The 25609-nt window shown below is 47.6% G+C and overlaps 2 protein-coding genes across 15 annotated transcripts in view; both read left to right on the top strand.

Annotated features, from left to right (window-relative positions):
- The window catches only part of LOC133490626 (netrin receptor UNC5D-like), a 168343-nt gene extending 152420 nt beyond the window's left edge, over positions 1–15923 (top strand). For all 14 annotated transcript variants that reach the window (XM_061800914.1, XM_061800928.1, XM_061800923.1 and 11 more), the window contains 13 exons: positions 1040–1207; positions 1283–1447; positions 1671–1703; positions 3581–3787; positions 5295–5426; positions 5586–5798; positions 7406–7490; positions 8039–8210; positions 9806–10036; positions 11869–12018; positions 13553–13735; positions 14265–14443; positions 15275–15923. In XM_061800914.1, the coding sequence (XP_061656898.1) occupies positions 1040–1207; positions 1283–1447; positions 1671–1703; positions 3581–3787; positions 5295–5426; positions 5586–5798; positions 7406–7490; positions 8039–8210; positions 9806–10036; positions 11869–12018; positions 13553–13735; positions 14265–14443; positions 15275–15470 (2114 nt within the window). In that variant the 3' untranslated portion in view covers positions 15471–15923. The remainder of the gene's footprint in view (positions 1–1039; positions 1208–1282; positions 1448–1670; positions 1704–3580; positions 3788–5294; positions 5427–5585; positions 5799–7405; positions 7491–8038; positions 8211–9805; positions 10037–11868; positions 12019–13552; positions 13736–14264; positions 14444–15274) is intronic.
- LOC133490628 (tumor necrosis factor receptor superfamily member 10B-like) overlaps positions 15924–25609 on the top strand; it is a 41932-nt gene continuing 32246 nt past the window's right edge. The window contains exons 1-3 of the mRNA XM_061800931.1: positions 15924–16013; positions 19431–19551; positions 24837–24958. Coding sequence (XP_061656915.1) covers positions 15964–16013; positions 19431–19551; positions 24837–24958 — 293 coding nt within the window. The 5' untranslated portion in view covers positions 15924–15963. The remainder of the gene's footprint in view (positions 16014–19430; positions 19552–24836; positions 24959–25609) is intronic.

The raw sequence follows: 25609 nt of genomic DNA, 5'->3' as shown, positions 1-25609 counted from the left end.
TTAGTATGTTATTAATGAAGAAACGGCAGCCGGGATGGACCCACCCGTATTTGCGCCACAAAATATGATTTTGACATACGGCTTTTTGTAACTCCCGCCATGAGAATCCGCTCGAGGGATTTTGTTTTTTGAGAAGAAGCAGGAAGTGACGTACGGGGCCGTAGTGCACTCAAGTGGTCTCGTCAGTTTTTGGTAGTTTTACCTGCGGGAAGGTAGCTCTTTGTTCCTTCGCGTTAGCCAAAATTCCGGCTCGTTGTATTGCTGGATTTTCCGCGAACGCTCGGGAGGATGGATTCGCTCTTTGTACTTTTCCAAAAGATCCGGTTCGTCGTGAAAAATGGGTTGCACGGTTGCAAAGGACGAGAGATCCGCGCACATCAGTCCCGGGTGGCTTCCGTGCAGCAGGCACTGATGGACGGCCTCCGCAGGCCTTGTGGATCAAGGCCGGGTCGGCCTTGCGGAGCGCCGCCGGCCTTGCGGATTGTCAACACGGCTTTGGCCGGGGTGGCGGCGTTGTTTTTATCACCGTCGCGCGGAGGTGGATCGGACAGGGAGGCGGTTTGGTCGCGCCGTCGTCATCGCTCGCGGTCACGGGCCCTGTTGTTCATCGCTGCCGTGATCCGCATATCATCTAAATATGGCTCAAAAACGATAGGGTAATATTGCCCCGGTCACTTCACTCGGTTGTGAGATGTTTCCTTCTTCCAAAAGAGCTTCCGTGTCAGAAAGGGGCGTGTTCGTCTTCCATGGTAGGGGCCACGTCCTGTTTTCAATGGCGAATGTCCCGGTGTGATGTCACGGACAGAAGATGCAGCCAATATGGCGACCACTTGAATGTCGAATGAGACTTCGTCAACTTTGCGTGTGGATGACACGCTCTCCGGTCATGTTTATTTTTACATATTGACATTGAAGTGAATAATGTTTATATGTATTTTTCATGACAATATTTATTTTAGAATGTTTATAGGCATGACACTTGACCTTTAACGTACGAGCTTCGAGTGTAATCATATTTTTGTCTTCAAATGTCCTCAAGTGAACGGCGGCTGGTCATCATGGAGCGACTGGTCGGCGTGCAGCGTCCGCTGCGGCCGCGGCGTCCACAAGCGCTCGCGTACGTGCACCAACCCGGCGCCGCTCAACGGCGGCTCCTTCTGCGACGGCGCCTCGGTGCAGAAGAGCGCCTGCGTGGCGCCGTGCCCGGGTAAGCGGACCGTGACGCCGACGCGGCGTTGCTTTGGCGTAACCGCGCTTGTCGTCGTACGTGCGATCCGGCCAGTGGACGGCGGCTGGGGCGCGTGGACCGAGTGGTCGGAGTGCGGCGGCGACTGCGAGAGGAGGCGGAGCCGCGAGTGCACGGCGCCCCAGCCCAAGCACGGCGGGCGGCTGTGTGACGGCGCGGCGCTGGCCGCCGACAACTGCACCGGAGACCTCTGCTCGCAAAGTGAGTTACGACGAGTCCAAAAGAACATTTAGGACAATACGCGCGACAGTGAATGTGAACGGGAGCCGCAGTGTTCGACAGAGTTGCGTGACGCAAACAAAACCGCTGTGACAACCGTACAGGAATAAATCATATCTCCTCAAAAGTGAATATGAAAATGTGAAAAGAAAGCAGAGGCAACCGTACGACAACGTGCAAACGCTTCATGTTTCTGGCTTTTCAGATGGAAAATTACTGCGTGATGCCAAGCCGCAAGGTGAGTCGATATATATATATATATATATACATACATATTTTGTATTTCTTTGTACTTTTGGTTCATCCATTTTCTTTGCCGCTTATCCTCACGAGGGTGGCGGGGAGCTCCAGAGCCCATCCCAGCCGAGACTTGAAACGTTTACCTTTGCTTGCCGCGGACATCTGTTTGTCGTTGTTGGAACTTGAACTACAATTTGTGTCGTCGTTTCCATCCATCCATACATTTTATTTGCCGCTTGTCCTCACAAGGGGAGTGCCGGAGCCTATCCCAGCTGTCGACGGGCAGGAGGCGAGGGGGCACGCTGGACTGGTCTCCAGGCAATCGCAGGGCACATGGAGTCAAACACTCACAATCACACCTATGGGCAATTGAGAGCGTCCAATTAACGTTGCATGTTTTTGGGATGTGGGAGGAAACCGGAGTGCCCGGAGGAAACCCACGCAGGCACGGCGAGAACTTGCAAACTCCACACAGGCGGAGCCGGGATCGAACCCGGGTCCTCAGAAGGTCCGGTATTGAACCGGGGACCTCGGAACTGTGAGGCCAACGTTTTACCAGCTGCTCTACCGTGCCGCCTATCCCAGAAACATGCAGCATTAGTTGGAGATTCTAAATTGCCCCAAGGTGTGACTGTGAGTGCGACTGTTGCCCTGCGATTGGCTGGCCGTCCGTTTAGAGTCTATCCCGCTTATCCACACCCTGAAGCGGTTTCCAGCCAATCGCAGGGCACATAGAGACAGCAGTCACAATCACACCTATGGGCAATTTTAGAGGGTCCAATTTATGTTCCATGTTTTTTTGGAATGTGGGAGGAAACCGGAAAACCCCACACAGGCACAGGGAGAACATGCAAACTCCACACAGGCAGGTCCGGAATTGAACCAGGGACCTCGGAACTGTGAGGCCAACGTTTTACCAGCTGAGCCCACCGTGCCGCCGACTTGGCGTTCATTTTAGTTCTTGGAACTTCCTGGAATCAATTTATTGGGGACAAAAGAACACCATGAGAAATTCTATTTTCCAAGCCGCTTATCCCCACAAGAGTCACGCGAGCGCAGGAGGCTATCTTGGGTAACTTCAGATAAACTGCAGACGTCGCCCTGAACTGGTCGCCGGTCATCCGCGGGGCACATATCGACACCGTCACCGTGCGGGAATCGATCCCGCGCTGCCTTGCGCTAAAGTCAGGCGTGCGTGTGTACCGTGAGAAATTAGCTTGAAACTGAGGATTAGCACGTTTTGGACCAGCACTAGTAACCTTTGGAGGCTCCTTGCGTCGGAACCGCGTTCATTTTCTTGCCGTCCCTGGAAGTAAAAAGTCACCAGAACAAAAAAAAAAAAAAGTCTTTGTTGCGACTTGTCTTTCCTTTCGTCCTCGTCTTTTGTTAGTTTGTCCCAAACTTCGCGAGCCCCCAATTAACCTGCCACTGTGGAGGGAAAAAAAAAAAAAATGTTAATGAGCTTTCATTTTTTTTTTTTTTTCATTTTTTTTCCCCTCCCCCACATTTCACGCTCCGTCCTGCTGAGAGGATTTTTTTTTTTTATTTTATTTTTTTTAATTCCCGCAACGTCCTGCTTGGATCTTGTTATCTTCGCGTAACAAGCCAGCAGAAGCGCGTCACGTAGTGCACGGCGCTCGGTCCTCGGGTCCTCATTTCTGCTCGGGACGAGATACAGTTTTTGTTTTTTTTTTTTTTTGGCATCACGCATTCACACAATAATAATTGAATGTCGGTGCTTGCTGGATTCTTCTTCATATCCTCCCAAAACAGGAAGTTCCACCTTCAAGTTCTTACTCGAACTAGTAACCCGAACTAGTTTGTTCCTGATGGACGACGGTATTTGCTAGTGAAACTTCCTGTTGCCTTATTGAGGTGTGATAGAAAACGGAGTTGGCGGCGGCGGCGGAAGCGACGTGGCGCTGTACTCTGGCCTGGCGGCCGGCGCCGCCACGGTGGCGCTGCTGATCGTCGGCGTCACCGTGTACCGACGCAGCCGCAGCGACTACGGCGTGGACGTCATCGAGTCGTCCGCCCTCGCCGGAGGTTTCCAGTCCTTCAACTTCAAGACGTCCCGGCAAGGTGACACCGATAACATGCGTATCTCTGTACATTATTTATAAATATGCGTGTAGTATACACAATTTGCGCTTCAAGAATGCTGCGATTTAAAGTCAATTAACTCTATATGTGCGTACGCTGTCGAGCGTGCTCGTATGAATCATGCACGTGTGCTCATATGAATAATTCATCCGCGCTGCTGAATGTTTGATAGTATGTCTGTGATGCTTAATGTAAATTTGTTTTACATGGCTGGCATCACGGGTCACATTTGTTGTGATACGACAGGAAAACGGCAGGGGGGTACGAAGGAACTACCGTAATTCCCGGCCTACAGAGCGCACCTGCTTATAAGCCTCACCCAGTAGATTTGGAAAGGAAATACTATTTGGTACATGCATACGCCGTAGCTGTGTAAAAGCCGCAAGCGCCCACAAAGAAAGATGGTACACAAAGAGTTTAACGCTAGCGTGCCGTGCTAATAAGCCCGGTTAAAATGAAAAAACATATTGGTAAAACTCACTGGGACACAGCAGTAACACGTTAGCGCAGCGCTAACAGGGCCAGACCGGTAAAAGTCACTTCCTCGGCACACATATTCCGCCGGTTTCGCTTTTATCTAACGCTAACAGGGCCTGTTAAAATAAAATTTACCGTTAAATATCACTTGAGACACGCCTGTAACACAGCAGCAACACGCTAGCACAGCGCTAAGACTGGCGTAGCGGTAACAGGTCCGGACCGGTAAAAGTCACTTCCTTGGCACATATATTCCACCGGTTTCACTCTGACCTAACGCTAACAGGGCCTGTTAAAATAAAACTTACCGGTAAATATCACCGAGACATGCCAGTAACACCGCAGCAACACGCTAGCACAGCGCTAACTCTAGCATAGCGCAAACAGGGCCAGCAGAAGTCACTTCCTCGGCACATATATTCCACCGGTTTCACTCTTACTTAACGCTAACAGGGCCTGTTAAAATAAAACTTACCGGTAAATATCACTTGAGACACGCCTGCAACACAGCAGCAACACGCTAGCACAGCTCTAACACTAGCGTAGCGCGAACAGCGCCGGACCGGTAAAAGTCACTTCCTTGGCACATATATTCCACCGTTTTCACTCTGACCTAACGCTAACAGGGCCTGTTAAAATAAAACTGACCGGTAAATATCACTTGAGACACGCCTGTAACACAGCAGCAACACGCTAGTGTCGCGCTAACACGGCCGGTAAAAGTCGGTTCCTCGGCACATAAATTCCACCGGTCTCACTCTTAACTTTTCCGTTGAAAGCTTGTGGGGAAATAGTCTCGCCTCATAGGCGGGAAATTACGGTAGTCTTATGTGTAATGTCATTCTCCTACGAGTACCGCTTTTGCGTGCGCCGCACCCGAGTAACCTCGTGGACCCAACTTGTAGTTTTGCCTCTCCCCTTGAGTATCATGTATTTGTCTGACTACAAATGCCAAAAAAAGGTACTAGTACATGTCGCTGAAAGTATCCAGAATCACTGCTCCCCGTAGGCAACTCCCTGCTGATCCACTCGTCGCTCCAGCCCGACTTGAGCGTGTCCCGCACGTACACCAGTCCCATGTGTTTCCACGACGCCATGGACAAGGAGCTCCTGGACCCCCTGCCCGACCTCAAGACCAAAGGCGAGACCCTCTAATCGGCGCTAGACCGTTTTATCAGAATGTTTGTAAGCAAAAACGCGGAACGACTACCGCTGAACAAACATGACAAATACGTAGCGGCTAGTAGCGCTCATTTTCACGCGTGATTCATTTTTTTGTTTTTTTTTTTGCGCGGGTTAGGGGTCGCAGAGGGTCCCGATTTCCACCCCCGGACGTTCCCGAGGGGGCTGTCCCCGGACTACCGGGCGGTGGTCGCGGGCGCCACGCTCGGCCGAGGAGAGAGGAACCCGTTCGGCCCGCGGCGGGCGGCGCCGGCGCCCGCGGTCCGGCCGCGGCACAAAGCCGCGGCCGTGCTGGGGCACGCGGGGGGTCGCCTGGTGGTGCCCAACACAGGTACGCACTTCCTGCACGCCTTCTTCTCGCTTCCTGCTTTCCTTCTATTCTTCTTCTTTCCTCTTTTTCTGGTGCGTCCTTCTCTCCTTTTCCCCCACACCCGAAATTTAGCGAGGCCGATGTTTGACCTCCTCGTTGTTGGCCCGCGGCGAGAATGAGGAAAATGTCACCCATCCGCCGAGATCCTTCGTTTCTCCTTGGCGCCGCAGATGAAGGCCGACAGCTTTGGCCTTCGCGCGTCGGGCTCCGCCGTCCCAAAAAAAGCGCGTAAACGCCATCAACGCCGCGATAAGAAGTCAATAGAAAAACGTAAAAATGGTAATTCGGTAGAATTTGGAGGAATTTAAGAGAATTGAGCGGGGTAAACGCTCTAAATTGTCCCATATCTCGCTTCCTGACCATTGGTAGCTGGGATAGGCTCCAGGACTCCCCCGCGACCCTCGTGAGGATAAGCAGCGAAGAAAATGGATGGATAATTGGACACTCTAAATTGTCCCTAGGTGTGATTGCGAGCGCGACTGTTTGTCTCTGTGTGACCTTTGATTGGCCGGCGACCAGTTCAGGGTTTACCCCGCCCGCCTCCTGCCCGTTGACAGCTGGGATAGGCTCCGGCACTCCCCGCGACCCTGGTGGGGATAAGCGGCGAAGAAAATGCATGGATGTATGGATAATTGGACACTCTAAATTGTCCCTCGGTGTGATTGCGAGTGCGGCTGTTTGTATCAATGTGCCCTGTGATTGGCCGGCGACCAGTTCAGGGTTTACCCCGCCCGCCTCCTGCCCGTTGACAGCTGGGATAGGCTCCGGCACTCCCCGCGACCCTTGTGGGGATAAGCGGCGAAGAAAATGGATGGATGTATGGATAATTGGACACTCTAAATTGTCCCAAGGTGTGATTGCGAGCGCGACTGTTAGTCTCTGTGTGACCTTTGATTGGCCGGCGACCAGTTCAGGGAGCAGACTGTCTTTTTTTTGTTGCAAATCATAGTTAATGCATATTAATTAATTAATATAACGATGCATATTAAAAAAAAAAAAAAACATCTGTCGGGGAAAGGTTTACCGAAGTTTGTGTGGCTGCAACGCGCTTCCGTGTACGTAGGAGCAGACTTAGTCTTTTTTTTTTGCAAATCATAGTTAATGCATATTAATTAATATGATAAGTTAATGCATATTAAAAAAAATCCGTCAGGGAGAGCTTTACCGAAGATTAACGTGTGGCCGCAACGCGCTTCCGTGTACGTTGGAGCAGACTCAGTCTTTTTTTTTTTTTTGCAAATCATAGTTAATGCATATTAATTAATATGATAAGTTAATGCATATTAAAAAAAATCCGTCAGGGAGAGCTTTACCGAAGATTAACATGTGGCTGCAACGCGCTTCCGTGTACGTTGGAGATGACTCCCTCTCCCTTTTTAATTTTTAAACGCATTGTTCGCAAATGAGCCAACTTGGCATTATAAATACCCCACAACGTCGAGCCAGCTCTGTTTGACCTGCAATATGGCGGCGCGAAAATGGCGACGTCACGCGCACGAGCTCTATAGAGTACACGTTCTAGATGACCTGCAGTTGCTCGACTGCGCTAATAACGTCGACGTTTGTAGGCGTCAGTCTTCTGGTGCCGGTCGGGGGGATCGCTCCGGACACCACGTGGGAGACCACCGTTATCGTCAGCCAGGAGGACAGCAGGTGAGCGAGCCGTCGCCGCAGTCGGAGTGAATTTGATTAGTGAGTCGCGAGTTCCGCAATGTTTGGTTGGTTTTCGGTCAGAAACCCCGTCCCGAGTGCCATCTGCGGGCGGGTTGAAGGTCTTAGTTGACCCAGAGATGACCGTAAGCGCCTTTGGCTTCAGCCGCCGCCGCCGCCGCTGAGCCCTCGGTTCCGCGCTCATCCGTGCTCCCGCCACGCCGGCGCACGGCTGCGGCGCGATAAGCCGCACGCGGTTTGCCGCTTAAGGAAGCTGCCGGAGTCGCGGCACGGAGCTGTCACTCAACCGCTATCGGGCCCACAGGTGAGGAAAGTCCCGGCCGGATTGGAGAAATGGGATTTCCTTTCTTTTCCCTCCCGCCGGAATGAGACTTCCCGGCTCACTTTCATCTGTTCGAGACCTTCCGATATTTTAGTCCCGTGACACACCCCTACCGAAAATTATTTATTCCAAGTGATGATATTCCAACGGTTGATAAACGGATTGGAAGGTAAACGTTAGACCGCCGCCGCGGTTTTTACGCTTTCAGCTCGACGCCGGGGGAAGGGTCGGAGGTCTTCCTGAGTCCCGCCGTCACGTACGGTCCGCCGGGGATGGAGCTGTCCTGCCCCGCCGTCCTGACCGTGGCGCACTGCGCCGAGGCCGCCGCCGACCACTGGATCGCGCGGCTCAAGAGGCAGACGCAGGACCGCAAGTGGGAGGTCAGTCCGCCGGACGGGACGCGTTTCCATCTCGAAAAACCCAATCGAGTCCCGACGTCCGCGGTCTCGACACGTTTCCATCCCATGGTTGTCGCTTATAGAAGCTGCAAGTTCTTTTTTTACAGCATTGATTTTTGATACATTGAACAAAACAAAGATGGCTGGCAGATGACCTCTGAACGGCACAAGCGACAAAAATAAAACACCTTCATTGTTAAAACAGGAAGGAGCTGAAATAAACGGAACCAAATTGACAGGAGATTAGGAAGGTTCCGGTAGGGGGCACTGGAGCGGAAAAGGTAAGAGTGAGACCGGTGGAATATATGTGCCGAGGAAGTGACTTTTACCGGCCCTGCTAGTGCTGCGCTAGCATTAGCGCTGCGCTAGCGTGTTGCTGCGGTGTTACTGGCGTGTCTCAGTGATATTTACCGGTAAGTTTTATTTTAACCGTCCCTGTTAGCGTGAGCACAGCGCTAGCGTTAGCACTAGCATTAAACTCTTTCTGTGTACCGTCTTTCTTAATGTAAACATTATGGTCTCTATATATCTCGTTTTTCAATGTGAGCACTTGCGGCTTATACACAGGTGTGGTTTATGTACATACCAAATGGTATTTCCTTTACAAATAGCTTGTGTAGGCCGGGATCTTCTTTTTGTTCAGTGGATTATTAGATTTTTTTGGCCTCACAGTTCCGAGGTTCTCCCGGACCCACTTGTGTGTTGCATGTTCTCCCCAAGCTTGCATGGATTTTTTCTGGGTATTCCAGTTTCCTCCCACATCCCGAAAACATGCAACATCAATTGGACACTCCAAATTGCCCATAGGTGGGATTGTGAGTGCGGCCGTTCGTCTCTGCGTGCCCTGCGATTGGCCGGCAACCAGTTCAGGGTGTACCCCGCCTCCTGCCCGTCGACAGCCGGGATAGGCTGCGGCACTCCCTCGTGAGGATAAGCGGCGAAGAAAATAGATGGATGGATATTTAAGGCAGGATTTGCCAATGTAATTTGTTTATAATGTTATTTTTTCCATCACTACTGCTGTGCTATACTGATTATTTGTTTACTTGGCTCCTTTAGACTTATATTTTTTTAAAAGTGTTATGTTGGGATATTTTTATTAATTTAAAAAAAAAGATTATTAAGCCATATTGGATTTTTTTTTTTTTCTTCATACATTGCTGAAGTATCGAATCCGGACTGGGCATTGTCAGATACTGAAAATCAGGTTACTCATGTGGCAAAAAGTATATTATGGAAAAAAAAAATATATATATATATAATATATATATATATATATATAAATATATTTAAATGTGATGTTGGGAAATTCAACACCCCCCCCCCCAACCCGTCCCCCGGTGCCCTTCGTCTGCACACCGCGCATCTCACCTTTTAATTTATGCGCGTCTGGTTCTTTTTTCCCCGCGCCGCGTCAGCGACGTTCGTCCGGTCCCGTTTTCATTATCGCCCCCCGTAGGAGGTAATCGAAGTCGCCGTCCGAGGAATCAAACCGGCGACAGTTTGACACGCGGCGGAAAAGCGCACGCGGGCTCACCCGCGGCGTGCCTCGTCTCTCTCATTTTTTTATCTGACAGGAAGTCATGTGCGCGCAGGAGGAGTGCACTTCCTGCTACTGCCTGCTGGAGGCGCAGCGCTGCCACGTGCTGCTGGAGCGGCCCGGCCGCTACGCCCTCGTGGGCGAGCCGCGGCGGGCGCACGCCGCCAAGCGCCTGCGGCTGGCCGCCTTCGGAAGCCCGGACGCCGCCGACGCCGCGGGCTTCGTCCTCAGGGTCTACTGCGTGGACGACACGCCGCACGCCTTCCAGGTAACCTTTTTCTATTTTCTTTTTATGATTATTTGTATTTTTTATTATTTACTTTTCATATTTTGATTTCGATTGTTTAAGGGAACGATTGTCCGTACCTGTGCATTTTTTAAAAAATGAATCAGTGGCGAGGGGAGAATATGAATCACACGGTGCATAATTGTTGGACTAAACATGCCGTGGATTATTTTATTTATTCGATCGTAGATTCTACTAGTTTATTTCTATTGGGCAAGGTAGCTGTTATGATTAATAACTGGAACAAGTAGCGATCACCTATGCCAGTGCATGTCATACGTGCATTGTCTATCAAGAAGAAATCATGCATAAATCATAAGTCGGTGTGGGACCAAATATTCCGCAGATTGATTTGATTTTGTATTTTTTCAAGTTGTGTTGATTTCTAATGTAAATTATGAATTTTTGGAGATAACTGGCAAGAGAAGGAAGTGCATGATGCCGCATCACTGCCATATATGTAGAAAATATTTTGGACATATTTCTGTAATTCAGATGAATTTCTAATGTGCACAATATTAGTTTTGTATTTTTTCAAGTAGGGTTGATTTCTAGTGTAAATGATGAGTTTTTGGAACTAACTGGCAAGAGAAGGAAGTGCATGATGCCGCATCGCTGCCATATATGTAGAATATATTTTTGACATATTTCTGTAATTCAGATGGATTTCTAATGTGCACAATATTAGTTTTGTATTTTTTCAAGTAGGGTTGATTTCTAGTGTAAATGATGAGTTTTTGGAACTAACTGGCAAGAGAAGGAAGTGCATGATGCCGCATCGCTGCCATATATGTAGAATATATTTTTGACATATTTCTGTAATTCAGATGGATTTCTAATGTGCACAATATTAGTTTTGTATTTTTTTTAAGTTGTGTTGATTTCTGTTGTAAACAATGAGAGTTTTTGGAAATAACTAGCAAGAGAAGGAAGTGGATGATGCCGCATAGAGTGAGCATATTGATATGCGCACTGCCATATATGTAGAATATATTTTTGACATATTTCTGTAATTCAGCTGAATTCCTAATGTGCACAATATTAATTTTGTATTTTTTCAAGTTGTGTTGATTTCTGGTGTTAACGATGAGAATTTTTGGAAAAAACTTGTAAGAGACGGAATTGCATGATGCCGTATAGAGTGAGCATATTGATATGCACACTACTATATATGTAGAATAATTTTTTGACATATTTCTGTAATTCAGATGAATTTCTAATGTGCACAATATTAGTTTTGTATTTTTTCAAGTAGGGTTGATTTCTAGTGTAAATGATGAGTTTTTGGAACTAACTGGCAAGAGAAGGAAGTGCATGATGCCGCATCACTGCCATATATCTAGAATATATTTTTTACATATTTCAGTAATTCAGATGTATTTCTAATGTGCACAATATTAGTTTTGTTGTGTTGATTTCTGGTGTAAACGATGAGAATTTTTGGAAAAAACTTGTAAGAGACGGAATTGCATGATGCCGTATAGAGTGAGCATATTGATATGCGCACTGCCATATATTTAGAATATTTTTTTTACGTATTTCTGTAATTCAGATGAATTTCTAATGTGCACAATATGAGTTAAAGTGAGTAACTAGTGACAGGATTAATTACATCAATTATATCGCTCAAAAGTGTTGCATACTTTTTTTGTACTTTTTAGATTATAGATTATTATTATTATTATAGATTATTGTTTATTTCTATTGTGCAAATGCGGCTCTCCTCTGTTAACAACGTTCAAACGCATCGCGCGGATTCTCGGATTTTGGTGTCTATTGTGACGCCGGCACTTCCTGTTCCCGCGGCGCTCCAGGAAGTGACGGCGGCCGAGCGGGTCCGAGGCGGGCGCCTGCTGGAGGAGCCCAAAGTTCTGTCGTTTCGCGGGAACGCGCTCAGCCTGCAGGTCAACATCCAGGATGTCCCGCAGATGTTTTGGAGCATCAAGCCTTTCACCGCCTGCCAGGTGAACCCCGTCGGCGATAATTGATAATTGTTTTATGACTTGGGGGGTTTATTGCTTGATTATCATTCTGTTGATTTCTATTGTGCAAGGAGGGGGGGGGGGGCATTTACATGGCTGACGCTATCTCGTATTCTTCTCGGCCTCCATTGGTCAAATCCTCTCTTCATTTTCCGTCTCTTCCCCATGTTTGTCCTCCTACTCTTCCTCCTCCCCCGTTTCTTCTCCTCCTCTTCCTCCCTCTTTCCTTTCTCTCCCTCCTTCTCCCAATACTTCTTCCCTCCCTCCACTATTTTCTTCTCATCCTCCCTCTCTCTCTCCCCATTTTCCGTCTCTTCCCCATGTTTGTCCTCCTACCCTTCCTCCTCCCCTGTTTCTTCTCCTCACTCTTTCCTTTTTCTTCCTCTTTCTCCCAGTACTTCTTCCCTTCCTCCATTATTTTCTTCTCATCCTCCCTCTATCTTCCCCATGTTTGTCCTCCCTACTCTTCCTCCTTCCCTGTTTCTTCTCCCCCTCTTCCTCCTCCCAATACTTCTTCCATTCCTCCACTATTTTCTTCTCATCCTCCCTCTACCTCCCCATCTCCATCTCTTCCCCATGTTTGTCCTACTCTTCCTCCTCTCGTTTCTTTTCCCCCTCCTCCTCGTCACTCTTTCCTTTCTCTTCCTCCTTCTTATCCCAATACTTCTTCCTTTCCTCCACTATTTTCTTCTCATCCTCCCTCTGTCTCCCCTTCTCCGTCTCTTCCGCATGTTTGTCCTGCTTCTCTTCCTCCTCCTCCCGTTTCTTCTCCCCTCTTCCTCCTCACGCTTTCCTTTCTCTTGCTTCTCATCCCAATACTTCTTCCCTTCCTCCATTATTTTTTCTCATCCTCCCTCTATCCCCCCTTCTCCGTCTCTTCCCCATCTTTGTCCTCCTACTCTTCCTCCTCCTGTTTCTTTTCCCCCTCCTCCTCGTCACTCTTTCCTTTCTCTTCCTCCTTCTTATCCCAATACTTCTTCCCTTCCTCCCTAATTTTCTTCTCACCCTCCCTCTATCTCCCCCTTCACCATCTCATCCCCATATCTGTCCTCCTACTCGTCCTCCTTCCTTGTTTCTTCTCCTCCTCTTCCTCCTCACTCTCTCCTTTCTCTCCCTCCTCCTCCCAATACTTCTTTCCTTCCTTCATTATTTTCCTCTCATCCTCCCTCTGTCCCCTCTTCTCTGTCTCTCCCCCACGTTTGCCTTCCTCCTCTTCCTCCCATTTCTTCTCCCCCTCTTCCTCCAACTCCTCACTCGTTCCTCTCTCTTCCTCCTCCTCCTCCCAATACTTCTTCCCTTCCTCTATTATTTTCTTCTCACCCTCCCTCTATCTGCCCTTCTCCTTCTCTCCTCTTTTCATTCTCCTCCCATTTCTCCTTCTACCCTTTATTTTCTGCCCACCTCTTCTCCTCGTCCTTTCTCACATTTCCTCCTCTCGTCCTGCCTCTCTCATGTACCCTTCTCCTCATTCTTTCGCTTCTCGTCCTTTGCTTTCTTCTCTGACACGCCGCCGCAGGAGTTCTCCTTCTGTCAGGTGTGGTGGGGCAAACAGCGCCCCCTGCAGTGTGCCTTCTCCCTGGAGCGTAACAGCACCTCCTCCTCGTCTTCGTCCTCCTCTCACCTCTCGTGCAAGATCAGCGTGCGTCAGGTTGAAGGTGAAGAGCAAATCCTGCAGGTCTACACGACGGTGCAGGCCGAGGTGAGACGGGAGAAAAAAATTGCGTTAGCATTAGCACGACAGCGCTAGCGTTAAACTCTCCGTGTACCGTCTTTCTTTGTAAATATCTCGCGTTTCAATGTGGGCACTTGCGGCTTTTACACAGGTGCGGCCTATGTATGTACCAAATGGTATTTCCTTGACAAAGGCACTGGGCGAGGCTTATACTCGGGTGCGCTCTGTAGGCCGGGAATTCCGCTAAATGTCTGCAAAGATTTTTGTTCGAGCACAATCTGTCATCACACTGCCAGCAAAAGTGACAGCGATATCATATCATAGTTGTATGAATTAAGGATATACTGTCTGAAGACAACAGGCATGCAGAAAACTAAATTTGAGCAAGTTCAGGATCAAGTAATAATTCATCAGTCCTCATTAAGCTCATTAGCGTAGTATACAAAGGTACTCCGCTATTCCGTGTTCCACGCTGGTCAAATGCTGTTGCGCCTATCGCAGAATCCTTAGGTATGTTTTATTTGTTTGTTTTTTTGTTTTTTTTTTCACCCCGGAGAACCTCAAGGTAGCGGTCCCGTTCCCCTCCGAGTCCGACGGTTGCGTCGGCTCCCAGGCGGGATCCCGAGCCTTCAAGATCCCCCTCTCCATCCGCCAGAGGATCAGCGCCACCTTCGACGGCACCAACGCCAAGGGCAAGGACTGGCGCCTCTTAGCCCAGAAGCTGAACCTGGACAGGTGGGGGGACGGGGGGGATGTCCTGTTTCGATCCCGAACGGGCCCACAAGGGGCAGGAAAATCTCCGTTTCAAAATGTTTATTTAGAATTTGGGTTGCGGTGACCTGGTCGGGACTAATCTGCCATCGGCCGTCAAAGCCTCCAGTCGCACCCACGCTGCTGATTTCATTATAGATGCGGAGGCGCGCGGGAGGGCAGCCGTTCCGGCGTTCCGGTTGGCATCCCAGATTCTGATCGGGAAGGTTTCGGAATATCGGGACGCCCGACCCCCGCTCGCTCTTTTAGCGGCACGGACGCTTAATGTTTCCCCGATAACCTCGGAAGAGGGAAATCTGGGGAAAGGAGTGACGGGAGAAATGTCTGTGGGTCTCTTGGGCGGTTTAAGCTGATTTATGCAATTATTCCTGCAAATATTTGCAGACGGGTCACCGGAAAACGCGCGGAGGATCCAACTGTGGCTAAACACTGCCCCCTTTTGGACATAACAAAAACAGCCCCATGACGATACCCCATGCGTAAGATCTGGTCAGGTTCTAGGTCACAGGTGATTTTGAGTTCATCCCAGTTGATTGGGCGAAAGGCAGAGTACACCCAGGACTGGTGGCATCCTGGATTCTCAAACCAGGTCTCTGAAAGTCGGCACTGGGTCTAGTATGGTGGAGGACTGCCGGGATTGGGGCGAGATCCTCACGACCGGTGCTTATCGCAGATTCCAGTTCCCCAGCTCGGGGTGCCAGCCCCTCGGTTTTTCCATCCTGGGGTCTTCACCTCTACCTTAGGGGTCTGGGGAACCTTTTCTGAAAGTTGTTTTCTTGCCTCCCGACCCCACAGGAACCTGGCCTACTTTGCCCGCCACGAAAGTCCGGCATCGGTGATCCTGAGCCTGTGGGAGGCGCAGCAGCAGGACTCGGCCGACCTGGACTCCCTGGCCAGCGCCCTGGAGGAGATCGGCCGGGTGCAGTCGCCCCCCGGGAGTGCGGGCGACGACACGCGGGGTTCCCTAAACGCCGCAAGGACTGCAGACTGAAAGACAAGACGAACTGCATGAATGCCGTTGAGCAAACACTCGCAGGGAATTCCGAGAATCGTACGGAAGCTCCTTTCAGGCGATGACAAACGTCGAGGTGAGGTTTGTGTTGTCGGGGAGGGGCGGACAACAAGCGTCCATCTTGGAGAGATGACTTCCTGTTCCTCTTCCTGTGGACGTGAGAAACACTTTGTGTGACGTCATGTTGTCATTTTTTTTTTTTTATTGCTTTTGCGTCGTGTCTTTAATCGTGCGAAAAGTGGAGGTAATAACAAACGCAAAAAAAAAAAAAAGTGGAGACTTGATGCTAAACGTGCTAAAAAAAAAAAAAAAAATTACAATTTTAAAAAGTTAGCATGAGGAAGATTTATTTTGCGGCACCTGCTGAAAGTGGACCTCGGAGCACAACCTGGTCCACTCGCTCCCAACAGAATAAAGTGGATTTGTGTCCAACCGTGTGTCAGTCTTCCTTCGTCTGTCCGAAAAAGCCGAAATGCATTTCCAATCTGGATACAGTCGACTTTTGAGCACAAAACATCAAAGGTGAGTATTATTTTTTACATTTTTATACTTGGCAAATAGTCCACACAGGCTTAATGACGCTAGCAAGAGGCGAATTTACAGCATGAGGTGCTAAACTAGGACTATTCTACTCAGGTTTGGGAACAAGCTAAAGTTAGCCTACGTAAATTACATAATTTAGTAGCTACCTCATGCTAGCTTTGATTAGCTAGCATGAGGTAGCTGTGATTGATATGATTGATTAGCTCATGCTAATCAATTTAAATAATAGATGCTGAAACTTTAAAATTTATCAGATTCTGAGTTATGTTAAAGGTTTAGAAGCAAAATAGATTAACAGATGCTAACAGGAAGCTAGTTTAATACCAGATGAAAGGAAGCAAGTGATTTCCAACCTTTATAGAGCCAAGGCACATATTTCACAATTGAAAAATCCCACGGCGCACCGACAAAAGTAAATGTCACCAAAAAAAATGGATCGATTCATGACTGTATGTACTTCCTGTCATCTAATCGAAGAGGATTTTTTTTTTGTTTTGTCTGTCATTGTCCCTCGCTGGCATAAATAGATGAATAAATAATACATTATTTCTTGGCATAAAGATTTTTTTTTTTTTTTAAGCAATTACATAAAATTGGATAGCTTCCCACGGCACACTAATGTACCCCGGCACACTGTTTGGGACTCACTGGTGTAGTTAGCCGCCAGATGCTAACTACGTAAGCAATTAGCTTTTAAATGTGGAGGCAAAACTACTGTGGGCCTACTTAGGTTTTGGAGCAAGCCAATTAAAATAGTAAGCAGTTTAAAAGCTAGCTAATGCTCGCATGTTGTCTTAAACATGCTAAACTAGGAAGAAACTACACACGCTCTAGTTAGCAGAAGCTGTTTTAGTGACGCTAGCTTCGTTAGCCATAGACTAGTAAGATTAGTAACACCAGCTTCGTTAGCCATAAACTAGTAAGTGACGGACTAACCAATGTAAATGAAAAGTAAAATTTGCTTATTGCATTTGTTGATTTCATTTTCGCATTGGATCTCATTGGATGGTGTCCCTAATGAAGTGACCGACGTGTGTGCATTGTCAATAAGCCGCCAACAGAGGGCGCTGCGGACTTCTCGTGAGAAGCTCGTGCCCGTGCATGCCCATTCGGTTTCCATGACACGACCCCCCCCCCCCCCCACACGCACACGGAGTGCACGCGCACAGGGAAAAATCTGATAGTAGCAGGGCATGATGGGTAAATATTAATCCGCTTTATGAGCGCCATTGACCAAAGCGTGACCGTGCCGGATGTCCCTGGAGCCCGAGCCCCCACCCACACACAAACCCCAAACCGTTCTAATAAATGCCCCACACTTGGATATCCCCCCCCCCCCCCCCCCCACTGCAGCGTTCCGGCTGGGACAAACAGGAAGTTGTGCGAGTGTGTTTGTGTGTGTGTGTCTGTTGGTAGGTGGGGGGGGGGCGCTAAATGCAAGTCATGTGCAGCTCATGAGAACTAAAATCTTCACAAAAAAAGAAAGTGGCAAACTTGTTTTGCTTTGGGACAACTGGCAGGGGGCCGCTGTTGCCACGGCGACGCTCCCCTTTTCCCAGGCTAACGCGTGGCGCTAGCGTGCTAATTGAGTTTTGTGCATGGGGGGGGGGACAAGGGATTAGGGTTTTGGCACGTGTCGAGGGTTTTAAAGATGAGGTTGGATCCAAACGAATTGTCGTTTAAAAAAAATCCATCCATTTTCTGAGCCGCTTATCCTCATGAGGCGTGCGGGAGTTCTGGAGCCGATCCCAGCTGTCATTGGACAGGATGCGGGGTGCACCCTGAACTGGTCGCCGGCCAATCGCAGGGCACGTCGAGACAAACAGCCGCACTCACAATCACACCTAGGGGCAATTTAGAAGGTCCAATTAATCTTGCATGTTTTTGGGGATGTGGGAGGAAACCCACGCAGGCACGGGGAGAGCATGCAAACTCCCCACAGGCGGGGCCGGGATCGAACCCGGGTCCTCAGAACTGTGAGGCCAACGCTTTACCAGCTGAAGCACCGCGCCGCGCCATTTCTGATATATGGCTAAGAAATTTTGAATGGATTTTCACAAAAATCATGGAGGTTGATTTGCCAGGACTTGGCCACATAAAATCATGTGGCGGGCCAGATCTGGCCCCCGCGCCTTGAGTTTGACACCTGTGATTTAGAAGATGGAAAATGCACAAATATTGGGTGGGAGGTACAAAAATATTAGCCGAACTGGTACAAGAATAGAAGATGAAAGAAAACCAAAATATTAGATGACAAGTACACCCCAAAATATTTAACCAAAAATATAAAAATACAGTGGCTGGAAAGTGGGCCTAAAAGGGAAAAATCCACCCATTATCATTTCATTTTATCTGTTATTATTTTTGTTTCGTTTTGTTCTTTTGAAGGTAAGTTTTGGGAGCGTAAAATCAAGACTTCAGATTACGCTTTCAAACCAGGGTTGGGGTTTCAAACCTGGGGGCGGGTTTTTAACGGGGATCTGGGTTTTGCGGCGTTGGATTTTCGACAGTTTCAGTTTCCAATGGACCTTCACGACCTGTCAATCACTCGTACGATAATAGCCAATCAGATGGCCGCATTGTCTTGACACGCCCCCCTCTCGCCATCTCGTGGTTGTCAATAGCGTGCGCTTGGAAAAGTTAATGTTCCGAAGGAAATGGTCCTCAGAACATGCAATTCTGACGAAAGATATCTTGCTAGCTTACAAGGGGCCTGCTTGATCCCTTTTCCAAAGACTAAAACACAGTTGAAGAAGTGTCTACGATGGATTAAGGCTAGCGGAAGAGCCCACGTACAACTTTCACTTTCTTAGTGTATCACTGACCTGGATTTCAATTTGAAGTTTGTGAGGCGTCAAACTTTTTTTTGCGTCGATCGCCAACGTTTCGCCGTAAAACTGACATTGCGTCCCGCTCCGTCCAAAATCTTAATTCCGTGTACATATCCTTGCGTGAAATATTTGAGACCTCTCTGAGGAACTCTCTTGGACAACCCTGACGCATTTGGCGATAGAGAATCGACTTTAAACCTGTTCTGTTCGGTCGCCATTTTGGAAGCTTGTGGGACATGGCTAAGGGGGCGGAGCTCAAGATCGCCATCGGAACGGTCCATTGGGTCACTGTTCCAAGTTTGTGATTCAAACAAGTGTCAGCATTTCTAGTCTGCCTTAGTGTTTCAATGTAGGGGTTTTTAGACATGGTTAGGGTGTTAAAATTGTCTTCTGTGCCGTTTTTTTAACGGGGGTTTTGGCTTCAGCTTTCAAAGTCGGCTTTCAGTCGATGGTATTAGGATGGAATGTTTAACTTGTGTATGAATTGATCAACATGCACTGAAAAATTCTTCAATTTCTGTGTGTACGTGTGTGTTTTGTGGGGTTGTGGTATGCTTTGGATTAGCACGCTCTTGCGGGCGGCGTGGTCGTTCGTCTGCTGCCGTCTGGAATCAGACGGCGAATATCAGCAGTCGTCTGAATTCTTCCAAGACCAAAGTGTTTGGGTTTCTCCTGCCGCCATCCAAGTAAGTCCTTAATTTTCGCGTCTGCTCCCGTTCGCAATTACCAGCGTCGGCATCACGTTTCAAATTGTGCTTCAAACGAGAGTTGGAGTTTTAAGGTAGGGCTTTTAAATCCTAGGTTAGCGTTTAAAAAAAGGTAAGGGTTTTTAATTGCGGTTTTAAACAAGGGTTAGTTTTTCATTGTAGGGTTTTAAACAAGGCATTGAGTTTCTAACAAAAGTTTCAATTCAATGTTCAGGTCACAAGCCAGAGAACGGGTTTTAAATTGTGGTTTAAAGTCAGGGATAGGGTTTCAAATTCGGATTTCAATGTTAGGGTTTTGAATTATGGCTTCAAACCAAGTTAAAGGACTCTCGAGAGGGATTCCAGTTTGGATTAGACTTTCAAAGTAAGGGTGGATAGCGCTTCAAATAAGGGTTTTAAACAAGGATTGTGGTTCAAAGAAGAGCCAGCGTTTCAAAGTAAGGTTTCAAGATGGGGTTTGAGGCTCAAATTAACATTTCAAATGAGTTCTGGTTTGAGATTAGGGTTTCAAGCATGAATTCGGGTTTAAAATTCAGGTGTCAGACAACCGTTAGGATTTCAAAGTAAGGTTCCAAACATGGAATAGTTGTTCAATTCAAGCTGGAGTTTTAAAATAGGGGTTTAAGGCACAGGTCAGGGTTTCAAACTAGGGTTGGCATTCGGGCGGGTGCCAAATCCTCACCGCCCCCTCCTTCTCCTGTTCTCGCTCTTCATTCTCCTCTTCCTCCTCGTTCACGCCACGCCAGGTCATGTGACTCATCAGACCGATGACATCAGACGGGGCTCAGACAAAAGGCCGCATTCCTGCGCGGCGCGCTAATCCCCCGCGTTAACGTTCAACCAGACTCGACAAGCGAAGCGGGCGGGGGACGGCCCCCTTTGCCACCTCCGCCGGTTCCAGCCGCCGGCCGGGGTGCGACGAGCTGCTGAGTCCGCAAGAACACTTTCCAGAAGCTTCTGCCAGCAGTCTCGCTGGCTTCCACACACCCCCGAAATCCTCCGCAAATCCCGTTAACGCCTCAGTGGGTTCCGTGACGCAAAGACGGCGCTAACCACGTTGGCTACGAGATCCTAAACTTGCAAGAAGTTACTAGTTTAATCGTAGCGGGAGGCTAGTCTAGTTGGTACCTGGCGCTAAGCAAGCTGGCTACAAGATGCTGAACTTGGAAGATAACTACATGTTTCCGAGTAAAGTTAGCAGATCCTAAATTTTACAGAGGCTAGTTTAATCGCTATTTGATGCTAACAATATTGGCTAAACAGATGCTAACCTTGGAAGAAAGTACTCAAGTTGAGTGGGAAGCTAATCATCAACCCTGGTTAGAAGAGGGCAAAAATCTAGTTAAGTGGAAAACCACTTGTAGCAAGCTAATGATTAATGTTGATAGTATGATGCTAAACTAGCAAGATGCTAATTCGGTGGTTACCTGAATGTAAACGCGTTGGATAAAATTGCTTAACTCGGAAGGAAACTAAGTTTAGTGGCAAAAATAAACTGCTAGGATACCAACTAACAATTATTGTTTTATGTGAGGAAATAGTAGCTAATTTTTTGGCTAGCTCGAGTTTTCTTTTTTGGACACACGACAACAAATCTCAACTTAAATCCATATGCGAATGTTTCCCATTTGGTTTTTAATCTAGCTAAGTGAACAAGCAGTTTTTTTGTTGTTGTTTTTTTTTTGGGTTGCTAGCAATGTTAGCATCTAGTCTGATTTTATGGGGAAAAAAGTTTTTCATTACGTTTTTTATGATTTGAAGTTGCCGTACATGTCAATGGAAGCTATTCAAAATTTATTTCTTTAAAAAAAAAAAAAAACGATCTTGCCAATGGACCTTTCTGATAGCGATCTTAAGCTCCGCCCCCTTAGCCATGTCCCACAACTTTCCAAAACGTTTGAAGTCGATTGTCTGTCGCGTATTCAAGATAATTATCGGGGTATTTTTTTTTGCCAAATGCGTCAGACTTGTCCAAGAGATTTCTACAGAGAGGTCTTAACTATTTCACGTGAGGATATGTACACGGAATTCAGATTTTGGACAGAGTGGGACGCAATCTCAGAATTGCAGCGAAATGTTGGCGATCGACGCTAAAAAAGTTTGACGCCGCACAAACTTCATATTGAAATCCAACAGGATAAAATAGCGTAATCGTACTGCGCGTGTAAAGCAGGGTGAGTACTTTTTACTTCGAAAGCTCACCAGTTTTAGGCTTCGGAAAACGAATCAAGCGGGCCCCTTCTTACCTCGCATCTTTCATCAGAACTGCGCGTTCCCCATCTGAGGACCACTTTCTTCGTAACATAAAAATTTCCAAGCGCACGCTACTGACCACCAGCATTGCTTGTGGGACAATTGGGCGGCGGGGGCGTGTTAAGACATTGATTGGCTATTATCGTACGAGTGATTGACAGGTCGCAATGGTCCAATCTAGCGGTCGGTATGCGTATGGCGCTCTTTTATTTTATTTTTTCACTCCCCATTACAAGGTCTGTTGTACTTTAGTCAAGATAAGAGAAATATGTCAAGGCCGCCGCCCCTCCCCCCACTTGTGCTTTGTTAGCTCGTGCGCCAGCATTGCCGGATGACATAAGCGACAAAAAAAGTTACCCCGGGGTCAACATTGCGCCATTATTTTCTTTAACACCTGCGAACTTGGAGTTTGTGCAATTTATTATTATTATTTTTCTTGCTTCCTTTCGCCTCGGACCTTCCTAAACAGAGCCCGCGAAAACAATACCCGGCGGACGTCACGCAGGAAGGTTTCTCTTCCTTTTATTTTTGTCGGCCTTTTTCCGCCGCTGGTCAACAGGTCATGACGCGTATCGACGGACGGTTACACAAACGCACATAGATCGCTACTACCAACTAACACATAGATAAACACATTTAGATACTTACGCATCATAGAAACACACTCGAACGAAAACAATATACAGTCACGTAAACACACTTGTGAATACATTTCCTCGACGGAATTTGACACGCTAACACGCTAGTACCCTGTCACGTCATATACCCGCGTAAACACACGCAGCGGTCAACGCGAGGTCAGCGGCGCGCGGCACCGCCGTAGAATAATTGCGTCTCTCCTCGGCGGAGCGTCGCGGATCAGCCGACGACGGAGCTCAGGATGAGCTCGCCGATAACTCCGCGGCGCACTTCCTGTTTTCCAGCGCGTCGTCGGGGCTTGACCTCCAGAAGGAGAACACAGGATGTGCTCCCAAGACACACATGCGTAGCGTGTACACAAGTTTTCCTCGATGTTTTTTCGCCGCACTGCTTCATCCCCTGACTTAGCGTTCGCTAGCTGCCCCCCTGACGTGTTTGCTATTGGACGGCTTGCCGCTTCATTTGGTTCGGGGTGAAATCCGCAGGCTGATACATTTTTCACCTCCTGTTGTGCCAGTTTCAAAAACGCTCTCCCCCCTTTCCACGGTAGCCGCCGAAGCCGACTTTTTCGCCACGTCGCTGTTCCCGTGCGAAAAGGATGAGCGGTCGAAGTCGACCCGTGAAAGTTTTACTCGTGGCAGGACAGCAAGTGTTTGAAAGGGAGTCGCGGAAAGTCCAGAGAAGACCATCAAAACTGAATTTTTCCCTATTTTCACCCATTTTAGTGGCGAGTGTGTAAATCTGAGTGTTAGTTAGCATGTGCAAACGTTAGTATTAAGTCCCTTGTTTGGCTGATTTGTTCCATTTTTTTTATGGACAGATGACAATACACAATAACATAAACCTGTATTTATATGTCCTGATTTTATTTATTTAGTTTTTACCCAGCCAAGTTAAGTAGCAGTCAATTTTCTGTGTTTGCTAGCAAGTTAGCATTCAGTCACCCGCTTGGCTAGCTTCAATAAGATTTTAATATGGACAAACAGCAGAAGTCAAAATACAGCTAGATGCTAATATGTTTCCCTTTTTTTTAAGAAGCTAAGGGAAGTAGCAGTCATTGTTTTGTGTTTGCTAGCAAGTTAGCATTCAGTCACCCGTTTGGCTAGTTTTAATATAGACAAACAACAGAAGTCACTATACAGCTACATGCTAACACGCGTCCCTTTTTTTTAAGAAGCCAAGTGAAGTAGCACTCATTGTTCTGTGTTTGCTATCAAGTGAGCATTCAGTCACCCGCTTGGCTAGTTTTAATAAAGACAAACAACAGAAGTCACTATACAGCTACATGCTAACATGCGTCCCTTTTTTTAACAAGCTAAGTGAAGTAGCAGTCATTGTTCTGTGTTTGCTAGCAAAGTTAGCATTCAGTCACCTGCTTGGCTAGCTTCACCAAGGTTTTAATATGGACAAACAACAGAAGTCACTATACAGCTACATGCTAACATTCGTCACTTTTTTTTTTTGTTTTTAACCAGCTAAGTGAAGTCGCAGTCATTCTTCTGCTTGCTAGCAAAGATAGCATTCAGTCACCGGCTTGGCTAGTTTCAATCTGGTTTTAATATGGACAAAAAATAGAAGTCAATATACAGCTAGATGCTAACATGCTTCCCTTTTTTTAACAAGCTAAGTGAAGTTGCAGTTATTGTTCTGTGTTTGCTAGCAAGTTAGCATTTAGTAACCCGCTTGGCTAGTTTCAATATGGTTTTAATATAGACAAACAAAAGACGTCGGTATACAGCTACATGGTAATATGCTTCCCATTTTTTTTAACAAACTGAACAAGTGAAACTACCGTAATTTCTGGCCTACAAGCTGCGACTTTCAACCCTGCGGTTTATGCGGTGATGCGGCTAATTTGTGCATTTTTTCCAACAGCTGCAAGGGGGCAATCGAGCGGAAAACGAAAGAATTAGACTCGTGGAATATATGTGCCGAGGAAGTGACTTTTACCGGCTCTGTTAGCACTGTGCTAGCGTGTTTCTGCTGTGTTACTGGCGTGTCTCAGTGATATTTACCGGTATTATTTTAACCGGCCTTGTTAGCGTTAGCGCAGCGCTAGCGTTGAACTCTTTCCGTGTACCGTCTTTCTTTATAAATATCTCGTGTTTCAATGCGGGCACTTGCAAGTTTTACACAGCTGCGGCATATGGATGTACCAAATGGTATTTCCTTTACAAATGTACTCGGTGAGGCTTGTGACCAGGTGCGCTCTGTAGACCGGGAATTACGGGGGAAGGGGGGGAGTCGACGTGGATTTTCCGGCTTTGGAGGCGTCTGCGTGAAATGGAACAGCGGGAACACGAAGGGGGACGTTTAACCTGCTGTTGTGCTGAAAGCAGTTATCTCTGTCATGTACTTGTTCGTGGTTGCAGGATGCAGTGTTGCTGCATGAAAGCGGAGTCACACACACAACAGCAACGTCGAAAGCCCGCGGGAAAAGTGCTGCTACCTTCCGCGCCGAACGGGGACACAACACGACCGCTGTGCTAAAGAAGTGAGCATCAAAAGCCGACTTTGTGCCCCGTGCGGCGTCGCGCTCGCGATCACGAGCTAGCGACGCGGAAATCACGAGGTTTCGTCTTCTCTCGCGCCGGCAACGGCGCACTGAAAAGTGGCCGCTAATTGCTCCATTTTGCTTCCCTCGCACCGCCCCGCGATCGCCGCGTTTATTTGTGTTTGCGAATGACCACACACCCCCACATGCCGCGCTTTAATTGCATTTGTCCGCATTTCCTGCAATCACGCACACGATGTCTACATGTAAAATGTCAACGCGGCCAGTTTTGGTGATATGGAAAAAAAATGAGACCAACATAAATTGAGAACATTTTTTTTTTTATCTTAACTTTGCAATGGGGGGGGGGAATAAAAATAAACAGCTGAGTGGTTGCATGCGTGTGCACGCCTTCTTCGTAATTAACCGTTCGAGTTAAATGGGAGTCAGCGGACACTTGCCAGCGTTTGAAGCGGGCTTTGCGTCATCCCAAATTAAATCAAAATATCATCTATAATATGATGAATTTCAGATGTTCTCGTAGGCTTTTCCTGACGTTATTTTTCCTTCGAGCAGATGCCTGAAAAGGTTTTGTGGCAGCCTTGACCGGGATTTGGAACTGTTCCTATACATGCTATACGTACGTAGTTT

The sequence above is a fragment of the Syngnathoides biaculeatus genome, chromosome 17 (assembly GCF_019802595.1).
Source record: "Syngnathoides biaculeatus isolate LvHL_M chromosome 17, ASM1980259v1, whole genome shotgun sequence".
In the NCBI taxonomy this organism is placed as follows: Eukaryota; Metazoa; Chordata; class Actinopteri; order Syngnathiformes; family Syngnathidae; genus Syngnathoides; species Syngnathoides biaculeatus.
Note: the sequence above shows the minus strand (reverse complement) of the source record. Positions and strands in the feature narration are given on the sequence as shown.